This window comes from Notolepis coatsorum, assembly GCF_963971535.1.
Source record: "Notolepis coatsorum genome assembly, chromosome: 1".
In the NCBI taxonomy this organism is placed as follows: Eukaryota; Metazoa; Chordata; class Actinopteri; order Aulopiformes; family Paralepididae; genus Notolepis; species Notolepis coatsorum.
The window spans coordinates 32001039-32025226 of NC_140165.1; the positions used below are offsets into that span (position 1 = coordinate 32001039).

The 24188-nt window shown below is 42.0% G+C and overlaps 1 protein-coding gene across 1 annotated transcript in view; it reads left to right on the forward strand.

Moving 5' to 3' along the window:
• mgat5 (alpha-1,6-mannosylglycoprotein 6-beta-N-acetylglucosaminyltransferase) overlaps positions 1–20812 on the forward strand; it is a 179464-nt gene extending 158652 nt beyond the window's left edge. Inside the window, exons 11-16 of the mRNA XM_084315112.1 lie at positions 274–423; positions 11618–11764; positions 12788–12904; positions 14861–14935; positions 16296–16453; positions 20586–20812. Of these exons, the coding sequence (XP_084171238.1) occupies positions 274–423; positions 11618–11764; positions 12788–12904; positions 14861–14935; positions 16296–16453; positions 20586–20784 (846 nt within the window). The 3' untranslated portion in view covers positions 20785–20812. The remainder of the gene's footprint in view (positions 1–273; positions 424–11617; positions 11765–12787; positions 12905–14860; positions 14936–16295; positions 16454–20585) is intronic.
• The last annotated feature ends 3376 nt before the right edge of the window (positions 20813–24188 follow it).

Here is a 24188-nt window from a genome sequence, read left to right on the forward strand (position 1 = left end):
TTGTAAAATGCATATTTTCAACTCTGGTGAACATCTGTCTACGTCTTTCAATTGATCATTTCAATGCGACTAAATCACAGATCAATTATTGATTTAAGATCTAGCAATTGCATATATCCTAATTCTTGCCTCGGACCCCTAACATTTTGTAACAATTATTTGATTACTATAACTCAGTTGCCCAGTGGAATTAGTTGAAATGTGTCTTCACGAGTCATTGTTTAGTCTCATTGTTTATTTCTTTGTGTGTGTGTGTGTGTGTGTGTGTTGCAGGACAAGAAGTCGTACCTGGACATCATCCACAGCTACTCTGAGGTCCACGGCACCGTCCACGGCACCAGCACCGTGCACCTGCCCAGCTACGTCAAGAACCACGGCATCCTGAGTGGCCGTGAGCTGCAGTTCCTCCTGCGAGAGACCAAGGTGAGCGCCCTGCCCTGCCCTGCCCTGCCCTGCCCTGCCCTGCCCTGCCCTGCCCTGCCCTGCCCTGCCCTGCCCTGCCCTGCCCTGCCCTGCCCTGCCCTGCCCTGCCTCCTACAGGTCCGCCTCGAGGTCCACAGTGAGACGGCCAGTTCATCCAGGATCCCAGCACTGTCCCACGGAGCAGGGGAGGAAAACGGCTCACCCTCCAACCCCTGCATGATCACTTACATTCTCACATCTGTACACACCTATATATTAGTATTATTATTTATTTTAATGTTCTCTCTGTCTTGTCTCTAAGCTGTCTCCCTTTCTCTGTAGTATCCCCACCATGTTGTCATTGTGAAAGTCCATGTACTGTGTTTGTCCATGTACTATAATGTCTGTGCTTTGAGATACCTTATGTAAGGTGCTATATAAAATACATTTATTATTATTATTTATTTTATATAACAGCTTTTATCCAAAGCGCTTTACAACGTATAACTCACCTTCACACATTCACACACAGCAAGGGCGGAGGCGACCATGCAAGGTGCCAACCTGCTCGTCGGGAGCAGTTAGGTGTCTTGCTCAAGCACACTTCGACACGCTGCCGGGAGGAGCCCGGGAATCTAACCGGGAACCTTCAGATTTCCAAAAACCTCCTGGGCCACTGTCGCCCCTAAAATAAACTCATTCTTATGCAGTAATGCGTTCTTATAAGTCAGTGCTTTTTGATGTTGTCGTGGGACTGCCTGGAAGCCCCTGAGGGGTCCATGAAAAATTTAACCTGGCCTACAGGGAGTTCATGTATTAATTGTATGTATTGGCACATCAGCACAGGGCTGATGTGTAGGAATGAAAAGTAGTACACAAACATTAAAAAAAAAAATATATATATATATATATAGTGTGCCTTCAGAGTGCAAACAAACTCCCACACTTTCTCCTTTGATTTTATGTAAATGACCAGGCCTGAAACACCGGCCCCTGGCAAACCTTGAGAAAACAACCTGCTGCACAAACCACCATTTCTATTTCTTGAGGTGAGGGCTTTATAAAGAGCTGAAAGCCTTCAGCAGAGTATGCAGTGTATATGTGAGGCTGTCTTCTTCCAAAACCCTGCACACTAAAGCATCATTGATGCCCCTCAACTTAACATAACTCCTTCACTGTCAAATACACTGCCGTTTATGATGGAAGAGTTTAAGTTTAAGTTTAAGTTTATTTGGATCCCCATTAGCCACAGCAGTGCTGGGGCTATTCTTCCTGGGGTCCATAACACATAAAATACAGTTACAGACGTATACACTCACAACATTTACATGTCATACAGACAATTAAAACAACAATAAAAACCCTTATACACTCATAACATTTACATGACATACAGACCATTAAAACAACAATACAAAACCCTTATACACTCACAACATTTACATGTCATACAGACAATTAAAACAACAGTAAAAACCCTAATCAATTTCATAATACAATATAAAAATAAAAAATTATACAATATTTTAATAATATATCCCTATCAGACACATGCCTTTTCATCCATATATACCTATCTCTTTATCAGACACATACATTTTAATTTACGTACACACTATCTATTAGGGAATGTCAATTTCTTTGGTTGAAAATGTTGTTTTACCACGATTTTGAAACGGCATTTACTATTCTCCTGCTTAACATGTCTGGGAAGAGAGTTCCATTCCTGCATACCACGGAACATGACAGTTCGCTTCATTGCATTCGACCTCACTTTTGGAAGTGTAAAACCTCGTGCAGAAGCATGTCTGGTGGAATGGTTGTGTCTGTCAAGACTTATTGATAAATTGTTATATAAAATTGAGGGGATCTTTGTAACAAAAATATTCCTAGTGAATACAAGGAGTGAGCAGAGTAATTTATGTTTGACAAGTAACCAAGTTAAACAACTGTGCATCGCTGCAACATTAGTTCTGTACTCACAGCGAAGCGCTATACGTGCTGCTTTGTTTTGTACCATTTGTAATTTTTTCAGTTTACTCGTCGTTACATTCGACCATACTGCAGGACAATAGTCAAGATTTGACAAAACCAGAGCTTGAATGACCTGTTTGATAGAATTTAGTGGTAACAAATGAGCACATCTTTTAACAACAGAAATCCCTCTTCCCATTTTCACTACTATATTGTTTATATGGTGTGACCATGACAATTTACTGTCTAATGTTACCCCTAGGAGTTTAGTCTCCTGGACTTGATTAATTACCACATCACTTATCAAAAGTTTCAAGACTGGGTTCGTTCTTAGAGTATGGTTTGAACCGAAAATGATGCTACTTGTCTTTGATATGTTTAGAACTAGTTTGTTATTCTTTATCCATTCCATCACTGATTGCAACTCTGCCTTTAGGACCGTATTTAATTCATTGGCTGTTGAGGCTGATGTGTTGGGGCCTGGTTACATGGATCCATTGTGTCTGTCAGTTTATGATGGAAGAGTTGGGGCCTGGTTACATGGATCCATTGTGTCTGTCAGTTTATGATGGACAGAAAAGGTCAGAGAGAATGAACTTTTGGAACTGACGGATACATCACCGTCTGTTAGCAAAGCTTTGATTGATTGAAAATGTTATTAACAGATTGCAGAATGGGTACAATATACAGTACACCAAGAATGTCAATAGATTTGCACATATTTACCTAGGTGTATTAGGTTATGTTTATCCAGGCTGAGGTGTGTATTGGTGAACAGCGGAGGCATACAGTGAGAATACAGCCCTCGTGCGTCTCAGCAGGCTGGTCTTTTTGGTCTCATGGAAGATGAATGGCAGATTTTTTTTTTATGTTGTGAGAATAGAACATGTAGTAAAAATAGAATGAAATAAGAGACTATTGATTTTATTATGAAACAAATAATTAAATAATATTCATATTCAACTAGATCAATACGTGCTGATATTGTGTTTCTAATGGGATGGTGGGGAAGTGTTACTGAGAATATCTGAGGCTGGTGTTCAAGGGGAACAAGGTAGGGTTACATTTCATTGATTAAGCCTTTATGTCAATCAGTTTAGTCCTGTTAGCTTTACACAGTCCTAGTCCTACAGTGGTTGTCCTCGTCCTGTCCTAGTCTGGTTGTCCTAGTCCTGTCCTAGTCTGGTTGTCCTAGTATGGTTGTCCTAGTCTGGTTGTCCTAGTCTGGTTGTCCTAGTCTGGTTGCCCTAGTCTGGTTGTCCTAGTCTGGTTGTCCTAGTCTGGTTGTCCTAGTCTGGTTGTCCTAGACTGGTTGTCCTAGTCCTCTATGTCACTTTTTCTCTCCTTCTATCTGTCTAAGTATCTCTATGTGTGTGACTCTCTCTGTCTGTCTGTGTCTGTCTGTCTGTCTGTGTCTGTGTCTCTGTCTCTCTGTTTGCCTCTCTCGCTCTCTCTCTCTCGCTCTCTCTCTCGCTCTCTCAGCCCTATAAATAGTAATTGCCTCTTTCTCAGACCAGAGGAGTTCCTGCAACCTCTCCCCCCCCCCCCCCCCCCCCCCCCACACACACACACACACACACACACACACACACACACACACAGACACACAGACACACAGACACACACAGAGCCATGGAGCAAACAGCATGATATACTGCCACCTGTCGGTAGAAAAGCGTTGCCTGTCGATAATTGAGATGGAGGTCGTAGAGATGGATTGAGAGAGAAATAAGAGATGGATTGAGAGAGAGATGAGAATGAGAGAGAGAGAGAGGGGGATATAGAGAGATGAGAGAAAGGTGGATTGAGAGCCAGCATAAGAGATTAGTGATGTTCAGACGGATAATGGCCCGGCGCAGGCATGCTGGACCGTGTGGCTGTGTTTGTGTGCTCTCGTGCGTTGAGTCATCAGCCTAGCAATGGGAGAAGGACCTGAGTGAAGAGGCTCTTTGTTATGCTCTCATGGCCAGATACTGTCAAGCCACACACACACACACACACACACACACACACACACACACACACACACACACACACACACACACACACACACACAGACACAGACGCACCATTGTAGCCATCTCTCTCTCTCTCTCTCTCTCTCTCTCTCTCTCTCTCTCTCTCTCTCTCTCTCTCTCTCTCTCTCTCTCTCTCTCTCTCTCTCAATTCAATTCAAAAGGGCTTTATTGACATGGGAAACATACGTTTACATTGCCAAAGCAAAACAAAACAATCAAACAGAGAAAACAAAAGAAATCAGTACATTACAGACGGAATTTCTTGTACAGTCTTTATGGTGGTTGCATTCCGTTGGATGTCCTTTTCTTGTCACAGCAGCTCACAAATCTTGCTGCTGTGTTTGCACATTCTTGTATTTCTCCCAGTAGGTATGGGAGTTTTGAGTTATTGTCCATGTTTTCAAAGTCTCTTTGGGTTTTTGCAATTTGTGGGAAGTATATGTCTCTGATGTCTTGGTATAGTGAGCATGTTGTTAAGAAGTGTAGCTCGGTTTCCACCTCATCTTGTGTGCAGTGGGTGCATAGTCTGTCTTCGCTTGGGAGCCAGGTCTGCCTATGGCGGCCTTTCTCAATGGCTAGGCTGTGCTCGCTGAGTCTGTACCTAGTCAAGGATCTTCTTAGTATTGGGTCAGTCACAGTGCTCAGGTATTCTGCCACTGTGTACTCTCTGTTTAGGGCCAAATAGCATTTCAATTTGCTCTGGTTTTGGGTTGTTTCTTTCTAATGTGTCAGATAGTTTTCTTTTTGTTTTCTTATAATTTGATTTAGTCCAGTGTGGTTTCTGTCTGGTGTTTCTGCTTGTGTTTGTGAGCAGAGTCCCAGAACCATCTGGCTGAGTGGGCATCTATCGAGGGTCTCTCTGTGGGTAAGGGCTATGTTGTGGAGTGTGTCTGGGTCGCTTTCTTTTAGGTGATTGTTGAATTTGAATGCTCTTTTTTTAATTCTCTCTCTTTCTCTCTTTCTCTTTCTCTATTTCTATTTCTCTCTCTCTATTTCTCTCCCTCTCCCTCTCCCTCTCTGGGACTGTATATGGTCCATTATTGAGGCGTGTTCTGTGGCTGATCCACCTCTGGTTCCAGTCTGCTGGAGAGGAGCCCGGCAAATATTTAATCTGTTTGAAAGGACTTATTATTATGTTATAACCTCAACCATGCAGGCCATGTGTATGACTATACGGGGGGTAGGGGGTAGGCGGTGTTGACATGTAACAAGTAGTTCTTTCAAGTGGACAAGACCAGAAGCACCTTTTCTTGGATGAAAACTGGTAACGCTCATGACAATAGGAGTAGAATACACCGGGACACAGCCTGCATATCAAGTTCCATTGCGTTTTCCTCCCATCAAAATATTTTGATATTTCCCATTGTTCAGCATTGGGTCAATATGGAATACATGACATGGTTTCAACAACAACAAAAAGTCATAGAAATCACTTGGTAATTAAGTACTTCTACTCAAGTACTGCACAGAGGTATGGGGTAACACATACAAATCAACCATACATGAATTGATTATACTACAAAAAAGAGCAATAATAGTAATAAAGAATGCAGGATATCGGAACCACACACACACTGTTTCTAAAATCACATCTTTTGAAGTTCATTGATATGGTAAACTTTAAAACTCTGCAAGGTATGTACAAAGCAAGATATAATCAAATACCGGTAAATGTAAGAATGTAAATGCCGTTTATGACGGAATCTTTCTATTTTCCAGAATTTTTTGAGAAAACGATAGCTTTTCGAAATGCTATAAAAAGGATATGAAGTATGAACCGATTAAAAAAACAATCCGTTTCGACAATGTTGACTGCAAACAAGTCATTGATAAGCGACGGGCAGATTAGACACATAATTTAAAACATAGATTATGCGTTTTTAACGCCATCATTGAAGTGGATGATGGCACTCAAGGACATTAATCAACGTTAATGGCCGGCACTGAAAGTGTTAATTGCATTTAATTAATGAAATTATGAGGCATAATAAAATACATATGATATTGTATTATATGTTATATTATATTATATAATCATATTAGAATTAATTATTATATTATATTAAACAATATTACACTATATATTATATTGTTGTACTATATTATGTTGTATATATTATACATATATCTTGTATCACATTATATATGTGTTGTATGCACTATTATATACTGCAGGTATACTATACTGTAATGTGTACTATACTGTATATCACTTTATATACATGCCATATAACACTAATGTATGAATTATCATATGTAATCTATAAATACTGTATCATATAAATAATAAGCTGTGTATACCAACTATGGGGTGCTCTTTGCCATGTATGTGTGTATGGATATGTGTGTATGGATATGTGTGTGTGTATATATATATATACACACACACATATCCATACACACATATCCATACACACATACATGGCAAAGAGCACCCCATAGTTGGTATACACAGCTTATTATTTATATGATACAGTATTTATAGATTACATATGATAATTCAGTGTATATATATTGTAATGGGAGATTTATAATATAATATGAGCAAATAACTTCTGAGTCCAAAGTTGAATAAGAAATAGAAGATAGTTTTTATTCCTTACTTGATCATGATAAGGAATGCTCAGTCAGAAATCAGACCAGTGTAAACAATGGCTGACCACAAAGTGAGACAGAGACGTCCCGGTTGAAACCACATTTGATACACAATTGATATAAACATATGATGTAGGAGAGGCTGGAAAATTACCAGGAGGGCTGGTAAAAATGACTGTTATGGCTGCCCTACAAGGAAACAAAGCGGTTCCCATAAACAGTGTGACTTATGGCCTTATAGCATTTGTTTTAATACACTTTACAAGGATACTGAGAAGGCAACCATGGTTCATAATAATACTGTTTTGACTGGCTATCGTGTGCGTCTCTTAACACTTTGGGTGCCATGGGTTAAATTCATTATCAACCGTAGGTTGCCGGCTCTATTTGTCTATAGAGAAAGTCAGTTAGTTAAAACAGATTTTCCCAAAAAATTTACCCATTTTATGGCTAATATTCCAAATGGCAATTTTCCATGTTTGTCTTGTACCCAATGTCATGGCATGATTAAAGAGACATTTTATTTACAACCAAGTACAGGTAGGAGTATCGCTGTTAGAGGCCGGATTACCTGTAATTCTGATTTTGTTGTTTACTTGCTTAAATGCCCTTGCAACCTTTACTATGTTGGAAAAACAAGAAGACGTTTTAAAAATCGAATTTCGGAGCACAAATGTTCTATAAGAAGAAATGACGAGAAGTCTTCAGTTGCAAGGCACTTTAATAAGTTAGGACATGATATTTCTGGCTTAAAATACATGGGTATAGAGCAGGTCTTGAGACCACCAAGAGGCGCGACAGAGACAGGCTCTTGCTACAAAGGGAATGCTTCTATATTCATTTTCTAGATTGTCTAGAGCCTAGAGGCCTCAATGAGGAAAATGTTTTGACCTGTTTCATTTGATTATTTCATTTCATTTGATTGTTTACTATTTTCATTTATCATTCTTTATATTTATAATTGAAAGATGGCTTATATGGGTCATGAGTGTTTATGTTTAGAGTTTAAGATGTAGGCCTACTCTGTATAAAAAAAAATATATAACTATATATAGATATATCTCTTTGTGATTTACTGTTTCTTTCTTTTTTATTTACATGCTTTCTTTTTGATTTACATAATTCTGAAAAGGTTGTGCTTGTAAGTGATATTTTGTACTTTTTTGCAATCTCTTGTGGGAATGTGTTGTCACTTCCTGTGTTGTCACTTCCTGTTTGACTTGTATTTACTAGGGTCACTTACCCTTCATGCTTCATGCAAGCCATTCTGAAGAAGGTGTGTTCACACCGAAACGTCATGATTACAGGCTGCCAATAAATTTGGAAAAACCTGGAGTGCGTGCCTGGACATTGTTTCCCTATTTTTTATCTATAGAGAAAGTCCCCTTCTTTGCAGGGCTATAACTTTTTAAATTCTATTGCTACATTGCCATTATTAGGGCCCATTCAAAGTCCTATATGTATTGTTCATTGTGTAGCAACGTTAAACTTTTTCATTCACATATTCATAGTAAAGTATGGTCTAATGCAGGGGTGGCCAACCCGCGGCTCGCGAGCCGCATGCGGCTCTTTGCCCGTCAATGTGCGGCTCTTCCATCCATAAAAAAAAAAAAAAAAAAAAAAAAATTTACTTTTTTTTTTTTATGTCACTCATTCCATAAGGACGTAGAATAAACATTTACAATTTTTTTTTAAATGGTCCATTTGCATGTTCTTGGTATCTGAATCTAGGGACATATATGGATCAGTGTCAGAAATAGTGTGTCTGTTACTAGGCTTGAGTAAATTGTAATGAACCAAAGGAGAATATCAATTCTATTTAAAAAAAAATTATCTTTGATTGTAAATAACACCATGCTAAAATTTACCAGACCTGAAAAATCTAAGCAAATGAATAAAGGGAAGATGATTAAACAGAAGGTTTTGTAGATACAGTACTGAATTCTGCCATCTTTTTTATAATGTAAATTTCTCCACCATTTTTCATCATATTGCAACACCGTTTTTTGCAAGACGTTCACAGAAAGGTAGAGAAACTAACTGCGTTCTGTTTTATGGCAATAACGTTCAGGTTTGTGGGAGATAATCCCAAAAAATAAGAGAAATTAAAAAGTAAATCCAGAAGTCAGATGATTGACAGGGGCTGGTGTGAGCTGGGTAGGGTAGTTTTTCGAAATTTGAAAGCCCTGAGTCTCTTCCTTCAAAAGACTACACTCACTTTTGGCTGTGCCACTTCCTCCTGTCAATATGCGCCGGTTTCCGACTCAATGCCCTGAGATTTCTATAATCTTATATTTCACTAATAACAGTTAAAATAATTGGTAAACAAACATAATGCTGAAAATATACACTTTTACTGTATATCTCTTAAGAGGTTAACCCTGTGAGGCCCAAATTAAAAAGAAATTAGCAACTTCAGAGGCCAGAGGGTGGGACATATAAACACATTTACTATCAAATAGCATTGTGAGGCTGAACAACAGGACCAATTGACTATACATGTGCTTAAAGGGGAACTATCTTATAAATGGCTTTTTTCAGTGTTTACCATTGTTTCTTAGCTATGTGGACTTATATTAATAGGATATATGTCTCTAATTCTCATATTGGCGAATTCTTCCAATTCTCCTCTCACAATATTCACCCTCACTGAACTGAGTCATCTGAAAATGTGCATATCTGTGATGTCAGAGATTTCTCAGCTGCATAATAATGTGGCAGTTGATGTGGCAGTTGGCACCAGGCCACACAGTGGTTGGAGCCCAGCCTCAAAACGGCTTAAGATCTTGAGGTAGAAAAATGCGGTTTTTAGTACTTGATTAGAAATACAAAACAATGCATTTTTTTTGAAAAAAACCTAGGTGTTCCATAGACTCACAGGAATTGTGTAAAAGTGCCCAAATAGTGAAAGAAATAGTAAAATAGTTCCCCTTTAACATTTTTTAAATAAACATAATTTTTTTAAATGGCTAAAAGTGATTTTGTAATTTTGCAACCGTGGGTCTCACAGGGTACTTTTAACCCTGTGAGGCCCAAATAAAAAAGACATTAGCAACTTCAGAGGCCAGAGGGTGAGACCTATAAACACATGAAGGGTGCCGTGACTGAAAAAAAAGGTTGAGAAACGCTGGTATATGGTGTGGCTCTTTGTGGTACCACAGTCATTTTTTTGTGGCTCTTAGTCTCTGACTGGTTGGCCACCCCTGGTCTAATGTATAAGTATGTTTTCATCTCTTTCTGCAGCTTTCTCCAGAACGTGATCTATAGCCCCAAATACATTATATTGATGATGCAATACAGTTTTATGGCAATCAGCGCGATATAAAAAATTCCAACTAGACGTACTTCTAGAAGTTACTACACGTCATCTGATGTTGACCGGATGGGCTAGGGGGCGTTTATAATTCCGTGGGCAGCGTTATACCAATCATCTAATGTGGGTCAAATGTTGATAATAGCAGTTAGTATCGAAGACGGTAATTTTACACGCTAAAACTCACCCCAGTCTCCGCGCGCCGTTGGGCGATCATCGTAGAGTAGAAATTTTACCATTATGGGATGTCGATTTACCCGGTCCATCTCCAGCTTGTATAATGGTATATACGTCCAAATCATGTTGTTTATCGAGTTATTGGCAATCGATCGCTATGTAGTGTCGAGATCGAGTCCCGGGACCTATAGCGAGTGCCCGGAAGTAATATGGCAGACCAGCACAACCTCTACGGCACTTCCTGTTAAGCGATTGCGCCGATCGGCCACCAGATGGCGCTCCTGAACCGCCAGAGAGCTCAGTGGGTCCTCCTGGTGGATCTCAGGCCAGCGGAGGGGAAATATTAATCCGATCCCAGATTTTTGAAATATTGATATTAAAGACGCTGTAAAGCATCCTCGGCAACTTGAGCATGGCCGGGAATGACGCTTTTAAGCGTTTTCCGGCAGTCAAAGTGTTAAAGAGAGACACACACATTACGCTGATACATGATGGAGCGACCTCTCAATACAGATCCACAATGGTATGATAATATATTCCACGACAATATATATATATATATATATATATATATATATATATATATATATATATATATATATATATATATATATATATATATAGTTGTCGTTAGGTTCTAATTAAAAAATAAACCAACGGACAGTAATACCTTCCGTCATTGTTCTAGCTGTAGCTGTTATTAAGCGTATCACACAAACATACTGTTGCTGGTCTGGACTGGTTCCTCTGAGCTCCTCTCCAGTCGAGCTTTCGCTGCTGTGGGGTTTAAATCCGAAAGAATCCTCCGCCATCGTAACATTGTCGCGTTGCCTCTAGACTCTAGAGCCTCCTTTCTCTCCTTCACATGAAGTTAAATCTAGAACTGAAACTTAAGCTGCTCTGTTCCACACACATGTTTATAATGTTGTCTGTCTATTGGTAATATATTTAACACATTTTTCTTATTTGATGAATGTGACCCCTGATATGGGCAGAGCCCTAGTAGTGTGATTTACTCTCTGGCTTGCTGCTCCGCTGGACCTCACTTTGTCCCTGATACTGTACAGCGACAAGTCCTGAACAATTCCTGGATGTAGCCTTGAAATTGTCCCTCTTTCTTCTCCCTGTTTTTACGCAGCTGTTCGTAGGCTTGTCGTTCCCCTACGAGGGACCCGCTCCTCTGGAGGCCATCGCCAACGGCGCTGTTTTCCTCAACCCCAAGTTCAGCCCGCCCAAGAGCAGCAAGAACACGGACTTCTTCAAGGGCAAGCCCACCCTGAGAGAGGTGAGGGAGGAACCTGCTTTAGACAAGATGGCTCCCATTTGCTAACGATAGGTGTGGGTGTGTGAGTGTGTTTGTGTGTATATGCATGTGCTTGTGTGTGTGTATGTGTGTGTGTGTTAGGGTTGCCGCGGTGATGTGAAATGTCCCATGATTAACTGATCATGACAACACCGGTATTACCGGTGACCCCAGACCTTTTACAAAAAGATGCTCAATATCTGTAGAGCGATTACTTTGATCTTTAACGTTATGCAGCTACATTGATTCGCTGTGTCTGTCCATCTACGTCTGTTTTTAATACATTTTCAATGATGAGTTGACGTTATGTTCTAATAAAACAATATTAGATAATGGACAGTAATACCTTCCGTCAATTTTCTATCTGTTCATTGATGGATTAATGTAGCTGCAGCCTTATTTAGTGCATCGCACATACTGTCTGGACCGGTCCTCTCCAGTCGAGTTTTCGCTGCTACAGGGTTTAAATCCGAAAGAATCCTCTGCCATCATCGCCGTGTTCCCTCTAGAGCCTTTTTTCTGCTTCACATGAAGTTAAATCTACTCTGTACTACTCGAAAGTGAAAGTGACATTTAAGCTACTACTCTGTACTGCACTCTGCTGCACAGACCTATAAAATAGCTCTCCTGTCCATGCGGACACTTGTCTGACTAAGTATTGATAACACACTTAGCATTTTTACAAATTAGAGTTGTACTCAGTGGGATGCCTGAACACGAGGAACACTGGTAACACTGACTACCGCGGCAAGTCAAGTTCAAGTTAGTTTTTATTTGTCACGTATAAAGTTACATGTACATTACAGTGAAATGCTTGGTTCTGTATGAGCTCCTGATAATGTGCTTCATACAGTAAAAAAGTAAGTAAAAGAAGAATAACAATATACAAACTAAAGTACAACGGAAGTACAACCTAAGTACAATGAAGTAAAAATGCAGACAATGAGGTGTGTGTTTGTGCAAAGATGTGTATATTATTAATAACCTGTGTTGTATGTTACTCAGCTGACGTCTCAGCACCCCTATGCGGAGGTGTACATCGGCCAGCCCCATGTGTGGACAGTGGACATCGACAACCCTGTAGAGGTGGAGAAAGCTCTGCGCTCAATACTCAGCCAGAAGGTACAAACACCACAACACTGTCTTTACGTTGTACCGATTCTGTCCAGATTATACACAAATCACCACGCGGCATTCATATACAGTACCTCCATAATCAGAACCAGTCAATGGGATTAGAGATTGCTCTCTTTGTGGCTGTGTTTATTATTATTATTATTATTATTATTATTATAAAATTCTCCCAAGTGGAGCTGAATTCGTCCCTTCCTTCTCTCTTGTCTACGCTACAGTCCAAGCACCTCAGTTGGATGGTCGATGTAGCGACAGAACTGCTTTTCTGTCAGATCTCCACCGGTTGACTTGCTGTAGGAGATCAATCAGGACAAGGACAAAATAGTCATGTTGCAGTCAACCTCTCTGGCCCCTGACTGCACCCCCTGAACCCTAAACTCTAAGCTACGTCTCCAGTCTGGTTCATTTGAAGGGAAGTGAGATGAGACACTCTCCCTCTGTGTTCAAACAGAACCTGGTGAACAACTCCACAGAGGGAAGGAGAATGAGCAAATGCATGGGCATGAATAGAGAGAGGGGAAGTGATGGAGAGAGATAGAGAGAGGTAGGAAGAGAGACTGCGAGGGGGGAAAAGAGCCCTTTTCACTGGAGACAGAGAGTCAAGGAGAGAGGGAGACAGAGAAGGGGCAGAGCCCGGTTCCTCCGGGGAGCCATGCATATTAAGGTTCTGGGGGCCCGGGCGGGACCTGGTGTTCGGCCCGGACAATGGCTTAGTTCATCGGGACTCATACGCTGCCGCTGCCCACCAGGCTGCCCTGGCTTGGCTTTCAAAAGATCTTCTGAGAGCAACCAACTCAACTTATTGGACAACAACGGATTCAATTGTTCAACCGTCCCCCTCACCCCCCCCCCGTCCCCCCGTCCCCCGTCCCCGTCTCCCTTGGTTGAGGTTTCCTCCGCAAATGGGACGCTTTGCAAAGGAGCTTGGGTTTGAAAGTTGCTCAAAAAGCCATCTGGTGGGGTTTTACATTTCAGGAGTATGAGCTGATGTCTCTGGTGGCTCGAGTCAAGAGGAGTAGAAGATGGAGGCCAACCCACCATGCACTTACTTACCCTGACAATAACCATAACTCTAGCCCTAACCCCACCACCCCACCAACACACACATACACATACATACATACATACTAACATACACACAATATTGCCTACTGTACATAACATACACATAGGTTTTTAAGAGCAGTCACCATACAGTGTATAATTGTTTGTGTGTCAATTAGTCCTGTGTATTGTCATGTCAGGTTATGTACATTTGTTTATGCATTTGTTGTTTATTTTGTCCAGCATGTGGTCTTTGTACTGCATGATTATGTACATTGATTATTGTCTTTATTGTTCATTGTCTTCTTTGTATTGATTAGATTAGGGTTATCTCTCCCCAAAATGAATCAACTAAAACTATACTGTTTTATGGGATCAGATCAGGTTGTATTGGTTTTGACCAGTATGTTTAGTACTCTGAATGACACACACACACACACGCACACACGCACGCACACACACACACACACACACACACACACACACACACACACACACACACACACACACACACACACACACACATTATTATGTATTACTAGCAGTAGTAGTTCTTTGTTGATCCCACAAATCCCCTTTTCATTGAAACGTCACACATAAGACGTACTACAGACAGCACTGAAGTAGGCGGGAATACATTAGTAGCTGCCTTGTGTCTATTTCTTAACATGGTTGATTCTAGACAACCCTAAGATTAGAAGACTAACCGTAACATTAGACAACTAACCCTAACCCTAAAATTAGACTACTAACCCTAACCCTAACATTAGACGACTAACCCTAACCCTAAGATTAGACGACTACCCCTAAACCTAAGATCACGCGATCAATCGCAATATCTGCTCAAATAATATTCATTGATATTTTATAATATAATATATGATGTGTGTGTGTCCACAGATTGAGCCCTACCTGCCCTATGAGTTCACCTGCGAGGGAATGCTGCAGAGAGTCAACGTCTTCATCGAGAACCAGGTACCAGACACCTGCCTGGCCTCTACATATAGTAACATGTCAAACCAGACAGCTGCCTCTACATATAGTAACATGTCAAACCAGACAGCTGCCTCTACATATAGTAACATGTCAAACCAGACAGCTGCCTCTACATATAGTAACATGTCAAACCAGACAGCTGCCTCTACATATAGTAACATGTCAAACCAGACACCTGCCTCTACATATAGTAACATGTCAAACCAGACAGCTGCCTCTACATATAGTAACATGTCAAACCAGACAGCTGCCTCTACATATAGTAACATGTCAAACCCGGCAGCTGCCTCTACATATAGTAACATGTCAAACCAGACACCTGCCTCTACATATAGTAACATGTCAAACCAGACAGCTGCCTCTACATATAGTAACATGTCAAACCAGACAGCTGCCTCTACATATAGTAACATGTCAAACCCGGCAGCTGCCTCTACATATAGTAACATGTCAAACCAGACAGCGGCCTCTACATATAGTAACATGTCAAACCAGACAGCGGCCTGGCCTCTACATATAGTAACATGTCAAACCAGACAGCGGCCTCTACATATAGTAACATGTCAAACCAGACAGCGGCCTCTACATATAGTAACATGTCAAACCAGACAGCTGCCTGACCTCTACATATAGTAACATGTCAAACCAGACAGCTGCCTGGCCTCTACATATAGTAACATGTCAAACCAGACAGCTGCCTCTACATATAGTAACATGTCAAACCAGACAGCGGCCTCTACATATAGTAACATGTCAAACCAGACAGCGGCCTCTACATATAGTAACATGTCAAACCAGACAGCTGCCTCTACATATAGTAACATGTCAAACCAGACAGCTGCCTCTACATATAGTAACATGTCAAACCAGACACCTGCCTCTACATATAGTAACATGTCAAACCAGACAGCGGCCTCTACATATAGTAACATGTCAAACCAGACAGCTGCCTCTACATATAGTAACATGTCAAACCAGACAGCGGCCTCTACATATAGTAACATGTCAAACCAGGCAGCTGCCTCTACATATAGTAACATGTCAAACCAGACAGCTGCCTGGCCTCTACATATAGTAACATGTCAAACCAGACAGCTGCCTGGCCTCTACATATAGTAACATGTCAAACCAGACAGCGGCCTCTACATATAGTAACATGTCAAACCAGACAGCGGCCTCTACATATAGTAACATGTCAAACCAGACAGCGGCCTCTACATATAGTAACATGTCAAACCAGACAGCTGCCTCTACATATAGTAACATGTCAAACCAGACCGCTGCCTGGCCTCTACATATAGTAGCATGTCATCTTCACCAAGCATCCCTCTCTTCCCAGGACTTCTGTCATGGCCAGGTGTCATGGCCGCCGCTGGCTGCGCTGCAGGTGAAGCTGGCAGAGCCGGGTCGCTCCTGTAAGCAGGTGTGTCAGGAGGCCCAGCTCATCTGTGAGCCGTCCTTCTTTCAACACCTCAACAAGGACAAGGACCTGGCCAGGTAGGACCCCCTCCCCCACACACACACACACACACAACAAAATAATAAATAGTAATAAATAATAATAACTGCATTGTGTGAATGATGGCATAGAGTGTTAGTTTCAAGTTTTGTTTTATTTGTCATGTATAATCGACAGGGTCCGTTTATCCATTATCAATAGGATGGGTTGACCCAACTTTTTTTTTCATGAAGGAAACACCTCCGGAATGTTTTTAACCCCTTAAGCCTGACGGGCCCTGTACCGGGCCGAGATTGATTTCACATCATAAATAGATTAATGCAGTCCGTATTAATTAATGTAGCGTTTTTTTTTTTTTTTTTAATGTAGCCAAGAGTAAATACCCTAACCCTATCAAAACAGCAGTCAAAGTGTATATTTTCAGCACTTACGTGTTTACCAATGATTTTAAGTGCTATTAGCTAAATATGAGCGCATTGCATCGGAAATCTGATGACTTAGACGGGAGAACAGGAAGCACTCATGAAATCGTTGTAGTCCTAAGAAAGAGGAGACCCAAGGCAAATCACCTTTGTTAATTTGCTTAGCTTTTTACTGTACTTGTTCTCAAGAAGTAGCTGATTGAGCTCAGTGGCATCTTTTTGCTTTTGAACTTTGTTAGCATGGTGTTTATTGGTGGCATGGTGTTATTCACCATCAAAGATGGAAAAAACTAAAAACTAATAATAATTTATATTCTCCTTTGGTTCATTACAATTTACTAGGGCTGTCCCCGACTAAGGATTTGGATAGTCGACTATGATTGGCCAAAATTGTCGACTATTAGTCGACAAAAAAAAAAAAAAAAAGTATATGTGGTGGGTGCTTAATGTCTGAAGGAGTCGACTGAAGGCTTCTTGTCCTCTGCAAAAGCATGCAATTTGTCCACTGATGGATACATCTTGATATTTGTCTAGTCTAGTGTGTTCATTAGATGGGTGAAATCCTCTTTCAGTGCCTCTGTGCCTGTTTTCTTAGGCAGTTAGCCTCTGGTATGCGTGCCATTAGCGTTAGCCACGCTTCTAGGCCTCTTTTCTTTTGGAAAGAATGATAAAAGAAATTACAAAAAAAAATTAAAATATATATTATATATATATATACACCGGTATATATTTTTTTGTATTCGACTAAGAGGTTGGCAGTTGACTACGGCTCCTTTCGATCGATTCGTCGACTAATAGGGGTCATCCCTACATGACATCCATCACAATATGACAACATCACAACATGACACCCTGACATGACATTGCGACATCATGACAAGACATCATGACAACATGGCATCATGACAGATTTAAATCACACAGTGGACATGTTTCATAGCTCTGTTTAAATACATATTCTCTGTACAGCCTTGACTAGTTAAACTAGTATACAGCTCAAGACACTAGGCGACAGTCTGGCGTATGTTCTTAAAACAACCCAAGGCCAGGACAGTTTGACTTAGATATGACATGTCCCAAGTAAATCACATCTTGTTCTTTTCTTGTTCAATCTCGACTCCAGTCTTGTGTCAGACACTACAAAACCCCTAATTCATCTTTTGTTTTCATCTTTGTTTTAATTTTTCATTCCCAGTTGGTATTAAGTAAATCACATCTTGTTCTTTTCTTGTTTAATCTCGACTCCAGTCTTGTGTCAGACACTACAAAACCCCTAATTCATCTTTTGTTTTCATCTTTGTTTTAATTTTTCATTCCCAGTTGGTATTTAATTGTAAGTCTGACCAGGGCTCTTTCCCATTTCCTGGTCAGACTCTTGTGTACACTTGTCTCTGATTTGTAACTGAGGACTTTTTCTGTGATCACGGAAAATAAACCTATATTAATTTTTTACAACTCGACTAATCTGAATCCCTACAGCTCACTGTCTCGACTCATTTAGAATATTCCACAACAACACCACTGTCTCACTGCCAATACCCAACTCAGCACATCAAACCTTAAAAGTAATGCCCTCAAACAGTGACCCACTTGGGGCGCCCTCGTGGCGCATACCATAGTGCCTTGCGCACCTACGCGGCCGACCCGGGTTCGATCCCAGCTCCCGTCGTTATTTGTCGCATGTCCTCCCCACCTCTCCTCCCGTTCGCCCTCTCCTCTGTCGGTCCTGCGTGGCCAATAAAAGCTGTAAAAATGCTAAAAAATAATTTTAAAACAGTGACCCACTTGGTACTGCACTAAAAACGAATAATAATTTATATTCTCCTTTGGTTCATTACAATTTACTAGGGCTGTCCCCGACTAAGGATTTGGATAGTCGACTATGATTGGCCAAAGTTTGCTGTTAGTCGACTATTAGTCGACAAAAAAATAAAAATAAAGAGTATAATATTGTTTCTTTCTTCTTTTTTTTATCATTCCATTTGGGCTGTGGTGGGTGCTTGATGTCTGAAGGAGTCGACTGAAGGCTTCTTGTCCTCTGCAAAAGCATGCAATTGGTCCACTGATGGATACATCTTGATATTTGTCTAGTCTAGTGTGTATTAGATGGGTGAAATCCTTTTTCAGTGCCTCTGTGCCTGTTTTCGTAGGCAGTTAGCCTCTGGTATGCATGCCATTAGCGTTAGCCACGCTTCTATGCCTCTTTTCTTTTGGAAAGAATGCATTTTTTTTTTTTTTTTTTTTTCCCCGACTAAGAGGTTGGCAGTCGACTACGGCTCCTTTCGACCGATTAGTCGACTAATCGACTAATAGGGGTCAGCCCTACAATTTACTCAAGCATAGTAACATACACAATATTTCTGACACTGGGAATACATTCCCAGAGGTCCATAGATGTCCCTAGATACCAAGAACATGCAAATGGGCCTGACCAAGTGTAGCAATCTTCCATTTACTTGGGTATGTACTTTTAGGCGAATCTTCTGAAAATATTAACAGGTAATATTTAGCGGCCAGTTGCACAGAATCAGAGAACCGTGTCATCCGCGTAAACGTGGTGTTGACAGCTGCTCAGAGATGAGACCATAGTATTAATGTAGATGGTAACTAAGACAGAGCCCAGGATGGATCCCTGTGAGACACCTTTTGTGATGGGTAGAAGCTCTGATTGGGCATTTCCCATTTTTACACACTGACATCTTTCAGATAAATAGTTTTACAAGCACCTGTATCTAAGCCAAGACTCTAATCTTTGTAATAGAAGAAGATGGTCAACAGTATCAAATGCCTTTGACAAATCTACAAACAAGGCAACATGTTTTCCTTTGTCAAGGGCTGATGCAATGTCATTTATAACTAGAGTAGCTGTTGTTGTACTGTGTTTTTGATTGGAGTGGGCTTAATATAGAGTGATAAATGCTTTAAGTTGGTTGTTTACCAGTGACTCCTGGATTTTTGCTAGACAAGAAAGCTTGGAAATTGGTCTATAATTATTTAGGTCTTGTGGGCCAATTTGCAGGCAACAGGAACCACACCTGTTAGTAAAGAAAGATTCAATAGGTGTTATTTTCTCAAACCAATGGTGCAGCCACTTTGAGGAAAAAGGCACCCAATCCATCCTCCCAAGTTTATTTCCTGGTATCAATGGCTTGAAGTGTTTCAAGAACAGAATTTACAGAAGTGAATTTACAGAGTCCCGTGGTCGGAGTTCTGGGGTCTTGAAACCAAAGGGTTTTATACCACAGCATGCAGGCAACAGGGTTTTACACATTTGAATACAAAACCATGGTCCTCCAGCATTTCAGATTTTGCTATTACTTGGCACTATTTTATTTATAGAAAAAAAACAGTGTATTACTACGCACTGGAGGTGGTTGATCGGTAACGTGGCCTAACACGGCAACATTACCGTCTTCTCCAGAGTCGGACAAGAAGATGGATACCAATTTCCTCACTGTGTGTTCAATGGAAAACTATCCGGCTGCAAGCTAGACTAGTTTAGCACAAATTTTATGGAAGCAGATATGGACCAGCTAGCCTAACTGTTGGACAAAAACACCTCTCCAGGAGATTTAGGCTAGGCTAGTGATCAGTATCTGAGAGGAAATTGGTATCTATCTTGTTGTCTGACTGTGGAGAAGACAGTAAGCGCATTTCCCATAATGTTGGCATGTTCCATCTAAACTCGTTGTTGAATTTCATGTAGTTAATGATGTGTGTGTGTGTGTGTGTGTGTGTTGTCCTCCAGGTTCGGTGTGGTGTGCCAGACGGTGGAGTCCAGCAGTGACACGTTGGTTCCCTCCTACAACGAGGCGCGTCACCACTGCATCCTCCAGGCCGACCTGCTGCTGTTCAGCTGCGCCGGAGCCCACGCCTCCCTCAAGCGCATCTGCCCCTGCCGTGACTACATGAAGGGCCAAGTGGCCATCTGCAAGGACTGCCTATAGCACCCACCCCCCGCGCTAACCTGACCCGGTTGAGGGGCGGGGGGCAAGAGGGGAGTTGGGTGTGTGGATGGTTTTTTGGGGGGGGCAGGGGGGTGGGTTAGGGGGGGTGCACATGCTGGCTGACACCAGATCAGAGGAGTGCAAAGCTGGTTCATGTGCCCAAGCTTGGAACTAGCTGTGGTGCGTGTTGACCTGAGGACACACACTCTGCGAAGGATCAGAGGGACTTTGTAATGAAGCCTACTGCACCCAGCCTACTGCACCCAGCCTACTGGACCCAACCTACTGGACCCAACCTACTGGACCCTGCTCTCTCCACACCAGCCTACTGGACGCAGCCTACTGCACGGCCCGTACAGAGAGAGGAAAGGCCTCTACGCAGACAGACCTACATCCATGTGTGTCTGTTTGTGTTTTTTTTGTTTCTTTGTTTTTTGGTGATGGTTTCGTGTTTCTAGCCAGCTGAAACTAAAGGCCATCTATAGCCAGCCATCTATAAGGCATTGATCTAACAGCCTCTCGGAGGGGCCATATTTAGTGGCCGTGCTGAAACAGCAGAGTTTCAAGGCACTGGCCACCAGGGGGAACTATTGAGTGTCGCCTGGCATAGCGACCTGAATTACTTGAAGTAAAAAAATAAAGAAAAGAGGGGGGGGGGGGGGGGGGGGGGGGGGGGGAGCAGTTGTAGAATGGGGACTGTAAAGCTCTCTACTGCGCCCAGTAGACCGGTGGTCGCCAGTGGAATTGCAGCACACAACATGGACATTATTTTGTCTGTTGGTCTCTGAGATTGTCCTCGTCACAATATAGGACCAAATGGGGGGCCACCCTCTACCTGGACAACCAGCTCCTCCCACCCCATCAACCCCACAACTTTGAACTTGTTCAACTTTGACTCAACTTTGATCTTTCGTGATCCTTAGGTAGGTTTGCACTGGACTGGAGCGCCTGAATGCCCACATTGCGTGCACACACACGAACACGCATACATACACATACACACACACACACACACACACACACACACACACACACACACACACACACACACACACACACACACACACACACACACACACACACACACACGCACACACACACAAAACCACATACATACACACACATAACCACACACATACAGTACACACACACACACACACACACACACACACACACAAACATAACCACACACACACACACACCCCATTGTTGGGATCAATTCACTTTCCATTCAAAATTCCAACAGACGTGTCATGTATCAGCTGACGATGCAACATCCATTCTCATTTACTTGTCAATAGGTTGCTTTTCATGCCAAAAATCGTCCATTATTTGAATTTGAAAAAAAATCTACTTCCTGAATTCACTGATTCAATTGATCCCAACCCTGACATTCACATACATATACATAACTCATATATACATTATACATATACATACATAATCATATGCACACACACACCCATTGTCCCAGGCAAGTGGAGGGTAATACAAGAAGGCAGTTTTACACTGTAAGCATCGTGCTCCTCTGTGTGAGGATCTATCGTGTAGATATTCTAGACTTTTATTCTGGAGGTTTTCTCTGAAATGTATTCAGACTTCAAGTGGTCGTCGCTTTGCCTTTCTCCTACATCTCACATCCACTTGTAGACTCTCACAGTCTCCATGCGGAATATAGATATACATTTTTAGTATATTCATACATTTTCTTGTAATTATTCTAGACTCGTGGAATATCTCGCACACCCCAAGCACCATGTAGAGATGTGTGCGAGGGGGAAAACAGGCCAGTGAGGAATCAATCTCCAAACATGTTTTTATTTTAATTTTGTATTCCTCTGTCCTATACTAACAGGCAGGGAAGAGAGAATGTGGGGGGGGGGGGTGCATTAGTCATTCCCTAAACTGCTCCATAGGGATTGTATGTTTCTAGGATGTTATATTACTGTGTATGTAGATGATAGACTGCTAGTCGTAGCCATGAGCTCACAAAGCGAGCAACTCAAGAAACTGGCCAGAGTGAAATCCATTCACGATCTCGGACGAATGGGCCGTGGTTGACCACAGCCACCTCGGTTTGTCTTTCTGTTGGGAAGGAGAAGCTGTCCGCAGCTGAACTTTTGAGGTGACATTCCCCATTAGCAGCCATTCATGAGCACTGCTTCTTCTCCCATCTATCGCTGCAACACTGTTGGCACTAGCAGCTGCACTCAGCTATGTCACATCGGCCATCAGGACTGCAGGGCAACACTGATTGCTAGCGGTCTGAACGCAGAGTAACAAACACTGGTTGCTAGTGGTTTGAACGCAGAGTAACAAACAGTGTGGTTGCTAGCGGTCTGAACGCAGAGTAACAAACAGTGTGGTTGCTAGCATTCTGAACGCAGAGTAACAAACACTGGTTGCTAGCGGTCTGAACGCAGAGTAACAAACACTGGTTGCTAGTGGTCTGAACGCAGAGTAACAAACAGTGTGGTTGCTAGCATTCTGAACGCAGAGTAACAAACACTGGTTGCTAGCGGTCTGACCTCAGAGTAACAAACACTGGTTGCTAGCGGTCTGAACGCAGAGTAACACACAGTGTGGTTGCTAGCGGTCTGAACGCAGAGTAACAAACACTGGTTGCTAGCGGTCTGAACGCAGAGTAACACACAGTGTGGTTGCTAGCGGTCTGAACGCAGAGTAACAAACACTGGTTGCTAGCGGTCTGAACGCAGAGTAACAAACACTGGTTGCTAGCGTTCTGAACGCAGAGTAACAAACACTGGTTGCTAGCGGTCTGACCTCAGAGTAACAAACACTGGTTGCTAGCGGTCTGAACGCAGAGTAACACACAGTGTGGTTGCTAGCGGTCTGAACGCAGAGTAACAAACACTGGTTGCTAGCGGTCTGAACGCAGAGTAACAAACACTGGTTGCTAGCGTTCTGAACGCAGAGTAACAAACACTGGTTGCTAGCGTTCTGAACGCAGAGTAACAAACACTGGTTGCTAGCGGTCTGAACGCAGAGTAACAAACACTGGTTGCTAGCGGTCTGAATGCAGAGTAACAAACAGTGTGGTTGCTAGAGTTCTGAACGCAGAGTAACACACAGTGTGGTTGCTAGCGTTCTGAATGCAGAGTAACACAGTGTGGTTGCTAGCTGTCTGAACGCAGAGTAACACACAGTGTGGTTGCTAGCGTTCTGAACGCAGAGTAACACACAGTGTGGTTGCTAGCGGTCTGAACGCAGAGTAACACACAGTGTGGTTGCTAGCGGTCTGAACGCAGAGTAACACAGTGTGGTTGCTAGCGGTCTGAACGCAGAGTAACACACAGTGTGGTTGCTAGCGGTCTGAACGCAGAGTAACACACAGTGTGGTTGCTAGCGGTCTGAACGCAGAGTAACACAGTGTGGTTGCTAGC